The 14,149-nt window shown below is 37.7% G+C and overlaps 2 protein-coding genes across 2 annotated transcripts; both read right to left on the minus strand.

Moving 5' to 3' along the window:
* Positions 1 to 293: 293 nt before the first annotated feature.
* LOC121795843 (protein DJ-1 homolog C-like) lies at positions 294 to 3,548 on the minus strand. Its single transcript, XM_042194477.1, has 8 exons — positions 3,278 to 3,548; positions 2,894 to 3,094; positions 2,574 to 2,729; positions 2,294 to 2,473; positions 1,883 to 1,960; positions 1,548 to 1,748; positions 1,121 to 1,258; positions 294 to 855 (listed from the first exon to the last, which is right to left on the minus strand). Exons 1-8 carry the CDS (start codon positions 3,506 to 3,508, stop codon positions 649 to 651), a joined length of 1,392 nt encoding a protein of 463 aa, XP_042050411.1. The 5' UTR covers positions 3,509 to 3,548; the 3' UTR covers positions 294 to 648.
* An 838-nt stretch (positions 3,549 to 4,386) lies between these two features.
* Positions 4,387 to 5,644, minus strand: LOC121805582 (transcription factor bHLH95-like). The gene is made up of 3 exons (XM_042205499.1): positions 5,363 to 5,644; positions 4,702 to 5,043; positions 4,387 to 4,488 (listed from the first exon to the last, which is right to left on the minus strand). Exons 1-3 carry the CDS (start codon positions 5,642 to 5,644, stop codon positions 4,387 to 4,389), a joined length of 726 nt encoding a protein of 241 aa, XP_042061433.1.
* Positions 5,645 to 14,149: the final 8,505 nt, after the last annotated feature.

Genomic DNA, 14,149 nt, shown 5'->3' on the forward strand with positions numbered 1-14,149 from the left:
TTTAATTTTCTTCTTTGATCGTCTATATAAATCAGTCATATTAACCTGTTATGCTTTTACGGAAAAAATGCTCATTTCTTTTTTCACGATTTTTTTGAAAGATAAGAATGCTCATTTCTATAGAAACTTTTTTTAACCATTCCCCCATGCCATGGTATATTTTTATTTCTTCTTTCGATAAAACTATCTCTATTAGTAGTTTTTTTTTTTGAGAAATTTACCCCCTAAACAAAAATTAATTTGTAAGGACATATATGACTCACAATATTTAAAAACTAAAGTATGCCTCAAGATGGAAGATGCGAATCATGGTAGGCAAATTATGTGAATCATACATCGTCGAAACTAATAATAAGGAAACAAATTCCAGAAAGGTCCCTTTTGATTGCTTTCTATAGTAGACCATTAATCTAGGCAAGGATACCAGCAAAGGTAACAAAAAAATAGAGCCAAATGAAGGAAAACAGACCGACTGATATATCCGGCAATACCTCCATTTCCGGTGAGCAATTGCTTCACACACGACAGGACACTAGGGCCGATCCGCTGATTCTTTAAATCCTGCATTTTCACAGAACCCGAGCTTTCTCCACCCAAGAAGAAATAATGCGATGCTCATCAGGAGTTTTGGATCATCTAGACGTTATCTCATCTAGGGTACTCAAAAACGAGACCCTCTGCCACACTCCTTGCTCTTGCTGACCCAAAAAGCTTACCCACAATAGCGAGCCCGAAATCTGTTGCAGTGGCAAGTCCCCTGCCAGTGATCATCTTGCCATCAATAACTACTCGGACACCACTCACAGCATCGTCGAGCATGCTCATTACGGAGGGATGAGCTGTTGCTTTCTTACCCTGTTTAAGTTGAGCAAGTATTATTTGATGTGTATTATAAATTTAGTAGAAAACAAATCATGAAAGCAGAGAAAAAAACACGCGAATAGTTTACCCACCTTGTCCCCATATGTGCCGATTCAGCCAGGGATTTTCATTAATATTTTTTACTTTTCGAATACAATTACATAGAGATTAGGCATCTATTCATATTAGCCATTCAACCCTAAGCCAACTTTTATAAGGATACAGCTGAAAGATAGAAATTGATTGAAGTGACAATTACCTTTAGCAGTCCTTGTTTCTGAAGAATGGTAGGCGAAGAACAGATGGCTCCTAATATTCTTCCAGATAGTTGTTGTTCTTTCAACATTTTCTTTACAATTCTAGACCTCTGTAGCCGCTCAACCCCCAAAGTTCCTCCCTGAAATTGACGAGCGAGCAATGACTAGGGAAATACGAAAACAAGGCCTGAAGCAAATGATTCTTCTTTCATGTAGCTTGGGGAGGATTGAACATAAATAATTACGAAAACAAGGCCAGAAGCAAATGATTCTTCTTTCATGTAGCTTGGGGAGGATTGAACATAAATAATGTAAACATGCAAAAGATTGAGTTGCACAATTCCTGGCCATGCTCTAACAACAGATCAATATGAAGATGCAAAAGAAGCTAAGAAATAGTTGAAATCACATGAATAAAGAAAAGGGTACCGGCAAAATTATCAGATCATGAACTGAATCTGCAACAGCGCCAATTGCCTTGTCTGCCATTATTTTTGTTCCGCTGGATGCTACAACTTTCAACGATTTTTCCACTGAAGCAACTACAACATTTGCTTTTGCTCGTCGTAGAATATCTACAACGGTCACCACTTCAATTTCTTCACAACCATTAGCTATCGGAATCAGAACCTAAAACATTTGCCAAAACCAACATTTGAAGTTCTTTAAACGTTAAATAAATTGATGAGAAAGTCAAATGATAAAAGATACTACAAGTAGTAATTGTAAAGATATCAGGTATCATAGGTAGCTAAATTTTTTACCTGAGGAGGGTGATCAGACAACCAGGAAACTTCGTTAAACTCTTCCTTCCTAGAGTTACCATCAGCAGCATTCAACAGCTGTGCAATGAGACAAGCAAAATATTATCTTAAGCTGGTAATGCTGAAAGCAAAAATACACTTTTATGAACTAGCCAGAAAACAAAACAAAATTTCCAGGACGAGAAAACTTTAGCAGCTATTCACCTAAATTCTATTTGGTTGTCGCTAATAGCAGCATATCTAGCTCTGAGGTGAAATACAACATTCAATTTTGAACTACATCATAATTAGACATATACTTTAAGAATCACATTTAAGATGTCCTTAAAAAACTAGCTAGGCTATTATAATGCTTATGACATGCATATGTTTCAGTTATTATCTAAACAAAGCTGATTCAGATATTCTTACCAAAGTGGCAGCGATCTCCTCGGTCACCAACTCACCGAATAGCTGTTCCACTAGCGACATAGAAAACTCAAAACAAGTGCCAGGGCCTCGACTAGTTGTCAGCTCTCCCGAAATTTGTAAATTTGATTTAACGGACCAAAAAGTGGGTAGCTTGTCCATAAACGCAGGGTGACAAGTTATCTAACCACACATACTATGAGCTCATCATTAAATCAAAGAACAAAAATATACATAGAGAAAGAATATAAGTAAAAGTTGGCCATCAAACGACTGGAATTACCTGTTTCCTCTTAAGAAGACCCCAAGGCAAAAGTGCAACTGCTGGAGCAGCACAAATTGCAGCATATAACCTCTTTGCCTCCGCCTGTTTTGTTGTTATACTTATATCCCGAAGAACTTGGCAGTCCCTTAAGCGTGCAGAGCCTGGCATTCCTCCCTAATCACACACAACAAAGTCTAGTGACAACCCGGAACTTCAAATATTTTATACTATATCAATTAGAACAAAACCAAAGCTATATAACAACAAACTATACTAATAAAGCTCAAAGCAGATAATCAATTTCAAACAGATAAGATTGACACAGTATATAAACAAACCGGCAGGGCAACAAGATCAAAGGTCTGATCAGAGCAAGCAGAGATAAAAGCATCAGCGACCAGTCTGGTGCCACCAGCAGCCTCAACCTCCAGCTGCTCCTCGACGGAAGCCACCGTGACATGGGCTCCTGACCGCCGCAAAACATCAATCATTATCACCGCTTCCATCTCTTCTGTCCCGAACCCAATTGGGACCAGAACCTATCACATAATTAATCATAGTGATGATGAGAATATCAGCAAACAAAGCAGGAACCCGTCTCCTTAAAACCCGCTGAACAATAGAGAAAAGAATGCAACTGTAAAAGACAACCAAAGTAGCCGGAAACTACAGTAAGAAACTTTCAAATCTTTAGAAAACTAGCCAAAAATAAAAAAGGGCACCTTTTTCTGAGGAACTGGAGACAAGGGGGATGAGGTATCGGGAGTTGGTGAGACAATTCCGGCGGGTTTGTTGGAGCGACGTTTAACGACGGGTTTCTCCTGCGTTTGACAGTTTAGGATTGCTCCATAAACCGACAAGGTTAATGATTGTACTGCGGCATAGACGGCTGCCGGCTTCTTCGGAGCGGCCACCGGAGAAAGAGGCGGTAGTGTTAGTGACCTCAACGCCATTTTTTTGCTAACTTCGCTGAAATTGCTAATCTATCTGCTCTTTTATTTTTCCCTTTTAGGACAAACATATTTTATATTGTAGTTATTTCTTAAATAAGTGATTTTGTTCAAAGTAGCGCCCGTGGCCTAATGGATAAGGCGACTGTGGGTTCGAGTCCCACCGGGCGTGATTTATTTTTGCTCGAGAGAGAAAATAAGTGTAGTGTACGAAGGGAGTATAATTTTAATTTGAGGGGGCATCCTCATAAAAAGGGAAAAACAATTGAAGTCTACGTTTGTAATTTGTATTCAAATAAATCTCTTCATAACTGCGATACTATAATCCAATTCTATGTACTGTTAGGTCCTCTCCTTTTTATAAACTTCTTTGGTATAATAATATCATAGCCTTCCTCCATGAAATATCTGCAGCGTTAATTATCATGCACTTGTCTGAAGTTTTCTTCTAATTGTGTTTAATTTTAATTAGGAGCCCAAGCTGCTACCTTATTCTCATTGTAATTTGTATGCAGTCTGAGCCCAAGCTGCTACCTTATTATGTAATTGTTGGCTGTTGCATCCATTCAAAAACGGATTTTCTAATACTAATCCTTCTTGTTTATAGTAACGTGGCCGTATTTCTACTTTTGGCGAACTATAAGATGGAAACTTGAAGCTTCTTTGGCCAACATAAATATAAGTAATTCATAGAGTTTTAAAATAGAACTTGAACTAAGAGATTCATTACATAATTAAAATAAAATGATAAAAAAAAAACACTCGCTAAATATAATCATGAACGATAGTCGAGATAACCTCTCAACAAACATGAAATCAAGCTAAGGAACAGATACTCCTTTCTTGAGATGCAATCAATAGTCTCCAGAAAAAGCAATCATTTAGGAATTAATCCAAAGCATGAACTCAGCTGCAACTTGCTTGTAGGTTTCTTCCACAAGAAATGGTGCCGCCTCTGGGAACTGCTGCGGAACTCCATTTGCCTGCTTCATTCATCAATCAATTTAACTAAATGCAATCACACAAAAAAAGAAAAAAAACATTTTCATGAACAAGAATTGCAAGATGACTTTGTAATTATTCTCGTTTTCAAGGTCAAAAACCCTAGCTCATCAGTCAGCTATAGCTAATCATACAATCATGATATGGTTATACTATTGTTTAGAAAATGTTAGGGGCAAGAAAAAATATCTTACGCGGACGTGAAGCATGTAGATGCCGGAGGAAACGTGAGCAGAGACAAGGTCGAGGTTGTACTTGTCGATGAGAAAGACAAGATAAGTGATTGTCCTGGGCTTTGTAGGGCTGCAAACAACATTGATATGGGCATCAATCCCACACACACTCACCACTACATTTGGATAACTCAATGTTGTGAAACTGGCATTCAGATTTGCTAGGCTTGTGGATGATTGGGCGCTGAGATTAGCATTTGCGCCTTTGAGTTTCTTCTGCTTGTGCTTTTCCAGATCCTCCAGAACTACCCGCAGATGCTTGATGTACTCCACTGCTTCATCAACTATGCTCGATTTGTCTGCCTGCATCCATCCAAATTGATTTGTTATATATATGTACCTAGCTAGCTAGCTTTGTTAGTATTTAATTTGTTGGTGTTGATTGTTCTAATTAATTGATTCCTAGATCTAAAAATCATAAAGATGAGTGAAATTGATGATGGCATAACATTGAGGAATGTCTTGCCAAATTAAAGCAAACAATAATCCAGTATTTATGTTGGATTGTTGATTTTTGGCAGACAACGTGAATTAGAAGATCCAAAAACAGTTTAGCTAGTCTTAAAAAATCATTGGAGAGAGAGAGAGAGAGAGTTTATGAAGAGAGAAAGCAGTAATTTACCCTGGGATGGAGGTGAGGCATCAAATCATGAAGGATAGCAAACATATCTCTCATCTTCTTTCTCCTATCTCTCTCGATCTGTATATGCAGGTCGTGATCATCAGAGACACTCACCCTCTTCTTCCCCTTGTCATTCACCCTCTGTTGCTCTTGCGCGGTCACTATCCTGCCACTCTCAATCAGTACCTTCCCGCCATTGTCTTCAACGGGCAGAACTGGAAACGTCCACGACTGATCATCGTTCCACAACAAGCTGTTGTCATGGTCGCCTTCCTTAACCATGGCTCAAGTTTAGACAGTGATGAAGAATGGAGAATCAGGGAAGGGTATTTATAGAGGGAGAAAAAAAAGCCATGATTCGATGGGGACTCAATCATAACCCACATGCCATTACTGGCTTCAAAACAACAAATATAGCTAAGCAACATATTTCCCTCAATAATGTATTTTTACATTTCTTAACACTTGTGCGTCAATTCTAGAATCACATACTGTAGTATTTTATTAAGAAAGCTCCCAAAGATTTAATTATGATATCGATAATGTTTGTAATATATGTAGTGTTTTCGGGAACATAAGGTATTCAGTATAAACAAAAGATTAATGTAGAGTTCAAAATTTCACCACTTCTTTCTATTACTGAAAAACGAAAATTAAAATTAAAAACACCATAAAAAGAGGAAAAGCCTAAATTAATATTTTAAAATTAAAAATTACTTTTTCGAGAAATATTTTGTGCAGTTGCTAAATATTCTATAATAATACTACTTACCATAAGTTTATTTTGTACTTTATGCTCTAATTCGTAATTGCTGAGGTGTCTGAAACACGAGATTTACGTTTTATTTCATACTATAAAATACTATCTCTATATTCCATTCTAGGAGTCACGAGATTTAAGGTAGACAAAAGAGAGAAATTTATATCTAAATATAGAAATATAGAAAGTGAACCTCTTGAATTAGATAAATTAAAAAGAAAAAGTGGATAAGTTGAATAGGACGGAGGGAGTATAAATATCATAGTGTTCTAAACTATGCTTTAGAGCATCCGCAGCGGTGAGCAGAACGTTATCCATCCGTTCGTGCCAGCGGCATGGCACCGCTGTCCGCCGCTGCGCTCTTGCCGCTGGCGCGGCGCTGCTCGATGCATCGAGCACGTCCGTGCCAGCGAGCAGCTGACGTGGCGCGTTCTGATTGGCCAACGGCATTTCCGTTGGAAATTCGATTTTTTATTAAAAAAATCGAACATAATACCAAAAAAAAAATTTCAGAATCCCAAATATCTGGCAATTTTTTTTACCGTTTTATGGATTTTTTTTATTTTTATTATCCTCGAAATCATCTATAAATACACACATTCATCATCGATTTTTCACATCAAATCATCTCTCGTTCATCTCTCATTCATACAACTTATATCTACATCTTCTTCTCTCACTCAAACCCTCAAATGGATTTCACCCATCTCATTGCGGAAGCGGAGCGCGAAGAACAAGAATACTATGAACAACATCGTGCCGCCTATGAAGCCTATGTCACAGCGAATACCCCCACCCCTCCTCCTCAACCAACTAGATCAACTCGCCGATACATCCATCGTGACCAGGAGGGAGCCAACGAAAGGCTCGTTGCCGACTATTTAGGATTTAAATTATGTAATTTTTAATTTTAAGACTTTAATTATGAAAATTTTAATTTTTAGGATTTTAATTATGTAATTTTTATTTTTTTTTGTAATTTGTAATATTATTCTAGTTATTTTTAATGCATTTTAATATTGTGGAAATGTTTTTATTTAAATTGAATAATAGAATTGTGGGACCCTTGAGCTTGTCCTTGCAGAAGAGCACGGATGTGGGTTTTGTGCTCTTGCCTAAGAGCAGGGAGTAAAAGTGGGTCCGAGCCCCATCCGTGCTCGTTGGCAAGAGCACGGATGTGGATGCTCTTAGGTTTTAGATAAATACACATTTACTGCAGAAAAATGTCGTTCATCAAGCACCGTAGTAGTAGTTGATAAATAAGCTCAATGTTAGTATGTTACAATCATCACTAATTTACCGATAACTGAGTAACAAAATTATTGAGCATGTCATTGTGCTTGGGAAAATAACGACCCCTTTCAGATGAATAAGTGAAGACAACTTACTAAGCACCAGTATGCTTAGTTAAATAATTTTTGTTTTTTAATATATTTATTATCAACCAGCATAATTTTTGTTTTTTAATATATTTATTATCAACCTATTAATAAGTCAAAGCACTATATAATTAATATTATGTTCTCAATGTTATCGTTAAAGCCTGCCATTATCAAATCAATTAATTATATATTAATCGATATTTCGAGGTTATCGTTTCAAACTATCTTTAAACATGATATGCATGTATATCAGTATATATCGAAATTACAAGCATATATGGAGTAAGTTTTTATAACAAAAATTAATAAAACCCTCGGTTTTGGTTTATTTAAATCAAATTGGGGAACTAAATTTGTAGGTCTTTTCATTGATTGAACAAAAGTGTTATGAAATGATTAAGCTAATTATTTCTCATAATAATTAGGGTATTTATTATTAATTGTTTTATTGTGTGCAGTGACATATAGATATGATGGTAAAGCGCCGGCCATCAACTTCGTTGCCAACAACCGGCTGTATAAAATGGGGTACTATCTCTCTGACGGCATCTACCCGAAGTGGCCGACCTTCGTGAAGACGTGCAACAGCCTGCGAACCCAAAGCAGGCTCTTTTTGCGCAGAAGCGGGAGGCAGTTCGGGGTTCTTCAAGCGCGCTTCAATATCATCAAAGCCCCGGCTCGTTCGTGGTTCATGGAGAGCATGGTCGATATCATGTATACGTGCATAATCTTGCACAACATGATTGTCCAAGACGAAGGACCCGAGGCGGGAAATTGGTTCGACCCCAAATCCCCCAGAAGCTCAACCGCAAGTAGTCCGCCGCGAAGTGGAGCGCATCCGTCAATACAAGAACGGTTGTCTATTCGGGCAAGGACACGCGACTCTAGCGCCCACGCCCAACTCTAAGAGGATCTAATTGAACACATTTGGGAAAACTTTGGCGGAGAAAATTAAATTATGTCATTTTTATTTTTTTAGGATTTTAATTATGTCCATTTTCTATTTTTTTAATTTTAATGTTGTTTTAATTTTAATAAAGTGTGTTTGTTTTAATTGAATTGGGTTGGAAAAAAAATAAAAATTAAATTTAATGAATAGTAATTTAAGGGAAGGTTAAGGGACGGAGCATTGCAGGTTCTGTCCCTTAGTTAAGGGATGGAGGAATAAATTACAGTGTGGCCCTCAAATAGTAGTTTAAGGGACGGTGGGGGGGACAGCGTAGTGGATGCTCTAAACACACTCCTCAATCTCCTCAATGCTGGACCTATATTCCACTACACACCTTCATTTAATACAAAGTCAAACAACTTCTTAAAACTCGTGTTAGGTCAAACTGGGACAAACTTTGGGGGACGGAGGCAGGGAGTACTAACCTAATCAAATCACTTGACAAATACAACGTCTATAGATATTCCGCGTTTCATAATCTGAACGGACCCTCTATACATAAATTTTGCATGTATTCAAGGTTAAACTTCCACGACCTTGAACACATATAGCAAGCAACAAAATTAGGAAAACTTAATGATTTCCAAAGATCAGATGTCGTGCTCCTTCTCCGTTATCCTTCTTCGTATTTGACCGATGGGCTTCTAGCTTATTTCCAAAATCAACTATGAGTATTGCGTGGGCTATCAATGTTTTGAAGAAAAAAGAGAGGAACGCCTTTACCGGAGAAAACTTTGAAGAACAATTTTGAACAAAATAAATCTTTAGAAAAATTAATTTTTGCAGAAAAGAAATTTTCTGAAAACCGATACTGGGAAGAAATGTCCAAATGACATACTAGATTGATCAAAGAATATACACTGCAAAAAAAACGCAAAATACTGACGGAATTAGTGACGGCATCCAATAGCTCAACAACTAGTGACAAAATTAGTGACTGAAAAGAGTCAGTCACTAATTAGTGACAAATTACTCCGTCACTAATGCCAAGTAGTCGCCTACAGTTTCCGTCATAGTAAATTTAGTGACGGAAAAAACCGTCACTAAAACTTTTTACCGACAAGTTTATTATTGAGGTATCTGCCCAAACTTGATATGTCACTAATCTGTTTAGTTAAGAAATTTTACTGATTAGTGACGGATTTTTGTGGTGATAGTAGTAAGATCAAGTGCTTCTGTGCTCGAGCTCGTAAATTTTTTTGATTTTCTATTGAATCTGAAACTTTAATAATGAGTGAGTTATGGTGGTCATGTAACGTATGGTACACGCTGAGGTGCATGGTATCTCACATGTGCGATGACTCACTTGATTAGAGCTTCGAGAGTTAGTTGCAACCGAAGGCTGTTCAGCTGTGAAGGTATAAAAGAAACTTCAACGTCCAGTTGAGAGCAAGAGAGAGTTTCACACGCAAAGAGAGAAATGAGAACAGTTCATCGCTAGAACTAAGAGATTGCTATCTTGAGTGTGTTGTAATCTTAGTTTTCATCTTGATTCTTTGTTGTTCATCTTTGTAAGTGTAAACAAGAGTGTGTAATACAATCGAGATCCAAAGCTTTCTCGTGGACGTAGGTTTTTACCGAACCACGTAAAATCATTTGTGTGTTGTTCATCTTCGCTTGCTCTGTGGATTGGTGATCTTATCGGCGCTCAATTCCCAACAAATTGGCACCGTCTATGGGAATGTCAATGGCGCGATACGATGCCGAGAATTTCGACGAAAAATCAGACTTCGGTCTGTGGAGAATTAAGATGGAATCCTTGTTGATCCATCAAGGTTTAGATGAGGCGCTCGAGGCAAAAGAAGATGATGATAAGGCTACGGGAAAGCATCAAGAAATTCTGAGGAAGGCGAGTAGCGCCATATTCTTGAGTCTTGATGATAAAGTCTTGAGAGAAGTGGCGCATGAGAAGACTGCGTGTGCGGTATGGAAGAAGCTCGAAGAGCTCTACATGGTAAAATCCCTAGCCAACCGATTATATTTGAAGCAGCAGCTCTACAATTACAGATTTGTGGAGAATAAGCCTTTAAGTGAGCAGCTCGATCAGTTTGCAAAATTTGTGGACGATCTAGAGAATGTTGAAGTAAAGTTAGAAGATGAGGATAAAGCAATTGTCCTTCTCAATGCTCTACCCTCTTCCCTTCTCAATGCTCTACCCTCTTCCTATGAGCAATCGAAGGATGCTCTGTTGTATGGTAGGGACAAATCCATCATGTTGCTTGAAGTTTAAACAGCTCTCAAGACCAAGGATTTTCAGAGGCAGAGCAGTACTCTCCCTACTAGATCTGAGGAAGTATTGAATGTCAAGAAATGGAAGGGAAATGGGAAGCAGAAAGGCGGTTTCAACAAAGATTCTCATGATGGCGATAAGGGTCAAAAGAAAGAGACGATGAGCTGCCACTATTGCAAGAAACCGGGGCACATTAAGAGAAATTGCTTCGCGTGGAAAAGGAAGCAGAATGCCACAGAAGGAGGAACACTCGGTACAACTGATCTCGTTCAAGATGAACAAAATATGCACATTCTCAATGTTTTGGGTGGATCTATTAGTGAAAGTTGGATAGTAGATTCAGGCTGTAGTTTACATATTTGTTCTCATCATAAATGGTTTTAAGAATTTAAGTCCTCATCTGGATCAGTAGTTCTTGGAAATAATCAGATTTGTGCTGTAAGATGAATGAGCTCTATTAAATTAAAACTTGCATCTGTTTCCGTGGTTTTGCTTACTGATGTCAGATTTATTCCTAAAATCAAGAGGAATCTTGTCTCATTGGGGGTCTTACAGTCAAAGGGCTATGGTTTTAGAAGCCAAGATGATCAAATGGAAATCTATCTTAGAAATACAGTACTCATGAATGCTATGAGGAAGCAGACTCTGTACTACCTGGATACAGAGGTTGTTGCTGGGAATAGCTATAGTGTTGAAGGAGGAGTCGGTGATTTCGAGCTATGCCATTCAAGGTGAAGGGGTTGGCAGCGGAAGCGTGTGTTCTAATGGATCACATAATAATTCTGATCTATTCAGCAGATTATTTAGACAAATTCTATTCGCGTAATTCTCACATGTATCATGCTCATAACTTGAATTTAAACATGCTTTAGCACAATTAACACCTAAAACATGTTTGCTACGGAGTAAGCCAATTTACCTCGATGATTCACTGAAGAATAGAAGATAGCTCGCGTCTTCTCCATGTGAAGATCTTGAGTACTAAACCACGAATCTTCTGACTGATTCTCGGACTGTAATCTGATATCAGTGTGGGCTGATCTCACCAGAGTACTAGGACTTAAATAAAGAAGACGGAATCTGCTCACGGATGAGAGAAGAAATCCTCCCTCTGCTTGAAGGAGAGGGGGACGAAAATTTTATAAAATAAATCTTGTATTTTCTGTCTCCTTTATTCTCCTATTTATATTAAGTCACATATTGGGCTCAGTCAGGGATTTATGGAAGAATTTGGATATGACCTCCCCCAATTAGCTTTTTACTAATTAAATTGAACCCACAATTTAATATAAGCTTATATTGGAATATTACGAGCAGCCACTACAGAAGTAATATTGCACTGCCCATCCAAATCCGAAATTACAAGTATTCCGGGTTTCCATTTGTTTGTCATTTATTTCTCGTGCTTAAGATAGAAACATCCAATAATTAATTAATGTCTGCTATGGACTTAATTAATTAATATATTATTAACTCCAAGAGTGGACTTAACAAGAAACATTTATTCATTATTCATAGAGTAATCAAACTCCAACTAGCTAGGTTCCGAATAATAAAACATTGTTTCGAGCTCCTCTTGTGGATGTTATCAAACGAGACTCACCTCGCGCACGATTCAACATAATAGCAATCCTAGCACCGCTAGATATTAATCACCACTACCCAATATACCAGGATCGTTGGGTTACGAAAAACCCGCACCTATTGGTAAGTCAAAGTAGTACATGATCAATATCGTATGCTCAATGCTATCGTACATTGATTAAGAAATTAATTATCAAGACCTCGTCTTTCAGTAGATAGCATAAAGACTCGTCTTGCCGTTAGATCCAATTCAGTGCTATATCACACCAATGTCATCTTATTTCAGTAAGGCATAGAAATATGCGGACTGACATTGCAACCTTTCATGATAGGTAGTCTAGGCCTATCTAGGTTGTGAAATTTTTATTTTTCTTTGTTCAGAACTGACCGTGTTACGTTAAAGTGGACGATGCCCACAACCGGTCTACTAAAACAAAAGTTAGACTTTGTTACGTTACTTATACATTTAAATATGCAATAAACATCCATTAAATGTAAAACATAACAACATTATGACAAAAATAATCTGTTGCATTCATTGGAAAATAAAATATAGAGTTTTACAGTATTCAATCACTCGAAATGTGATTTCTAGTATACAAACCCTAACACAAGGTTAGGGCATCTGGGTCAGAAAAGCATGAAAGTTCTAGTGAAGCAAGGGATCTTTAAGTCTGATGATTCTGCAGACTTAGAAGAGTTGTGAGCAATGTATGATGGGTAAGAGTAAGAAGCAGCCATTTCCTAAGGGTAAGCATACTTCAAAATCAATATTGGAGTATGCTCACAGTGATATCTGGGGCTAAGCCACTTTGAATGGAGGTAAATACTTCATAAGCATCATTGATGCGATTCTAGGAAGTTGTGGGTGCAAATACTTAAAGAAAAGTCAGAGGTCTTCAAGATCTTCAAAAAATGGCACAGAATGGTTGAAAGAGAAAAGGGTACTACTTTGAAATGCCTCGGGACTGATAATGGGTTAGAATACCTATCATCTGAGTTTGATAATTTCTGGAAATTGAAGGGGATTCAAAGGCATAGAACTGCTCCAAGAAACCCTCAACAAAACGACATTGCAGAGAGGATGAATAGGACTATTATGGAGAGAGTGAGGTGTATGTTATTGACTTCTGAAATTGATAAAAAGTTTTGGGGAGAGGCAGTTTCAACATCTGCCTATTTAATCATCAGAAGCCCCTCCTCTGCAATAGATTTTGATATCCCAGAAGCAAAGTGGAATGGAGCTCTCCCAGACTATACTAAGCTCAAACATTTTGATTGTAGAGCATATGCTCACATTAAGCAAAGAAAGTTGGATCCAAGAGCACAGAGATGCATTTTTCTAGGCTATCAACAAGGCTGCAAAGCTTACAGATTATGGTGTACTAAGAATGGGAACCAGAAGCTATTAGTGAGCAGGGATGAGGATTTTAATGAGAAACTGATGCCTTGTGTCAACAAGGTGTTGGGGTTTGGTGCCCCTTGCACAGCGGAAGACTTGTATAAAATAAATAAATCAGATATGGATCTATTTGACCGATTATGCGATTAATCAATTCACATGTTAAACAGATAATTGCATGCTAGAACGCAAATAATTCATGCTCCAAGAAAGTAAATCCTAAACATGAATACTACGGTTTAGAGTTACCGATTTGATTCTCCAAAGAATCATCGATTGCTTGCGCCTTTTCCACGATGATCTTCAATACTAGACCACGGATCTTCTGACTGGTTCCCGAACTGTATTCTGATATCAGGGTGGGTTGATCTTATCAAAATACTAGGACTCGAATAAAGAAGATAAAACTTTCTCACGGAGGAGAGCTGAAAAACTCACGGAGGAGAATAATAATAATAAAAAATCGTCCCTCACTCTGTT

The sequence above is a fragment of the Salvia splendens genome, chromosome 1 (assembly GCF_004379255.2).
Source record: "Salvia splendens isolate huo1 chromosome 1, SspV2, whole genome shotgun sequence".
NCBI lineage: Eukaryota > Viridiplantae > Streptophyta > Magnoliopsida > Lamiales > Lamiaceae > Salvia > Salvia splendens.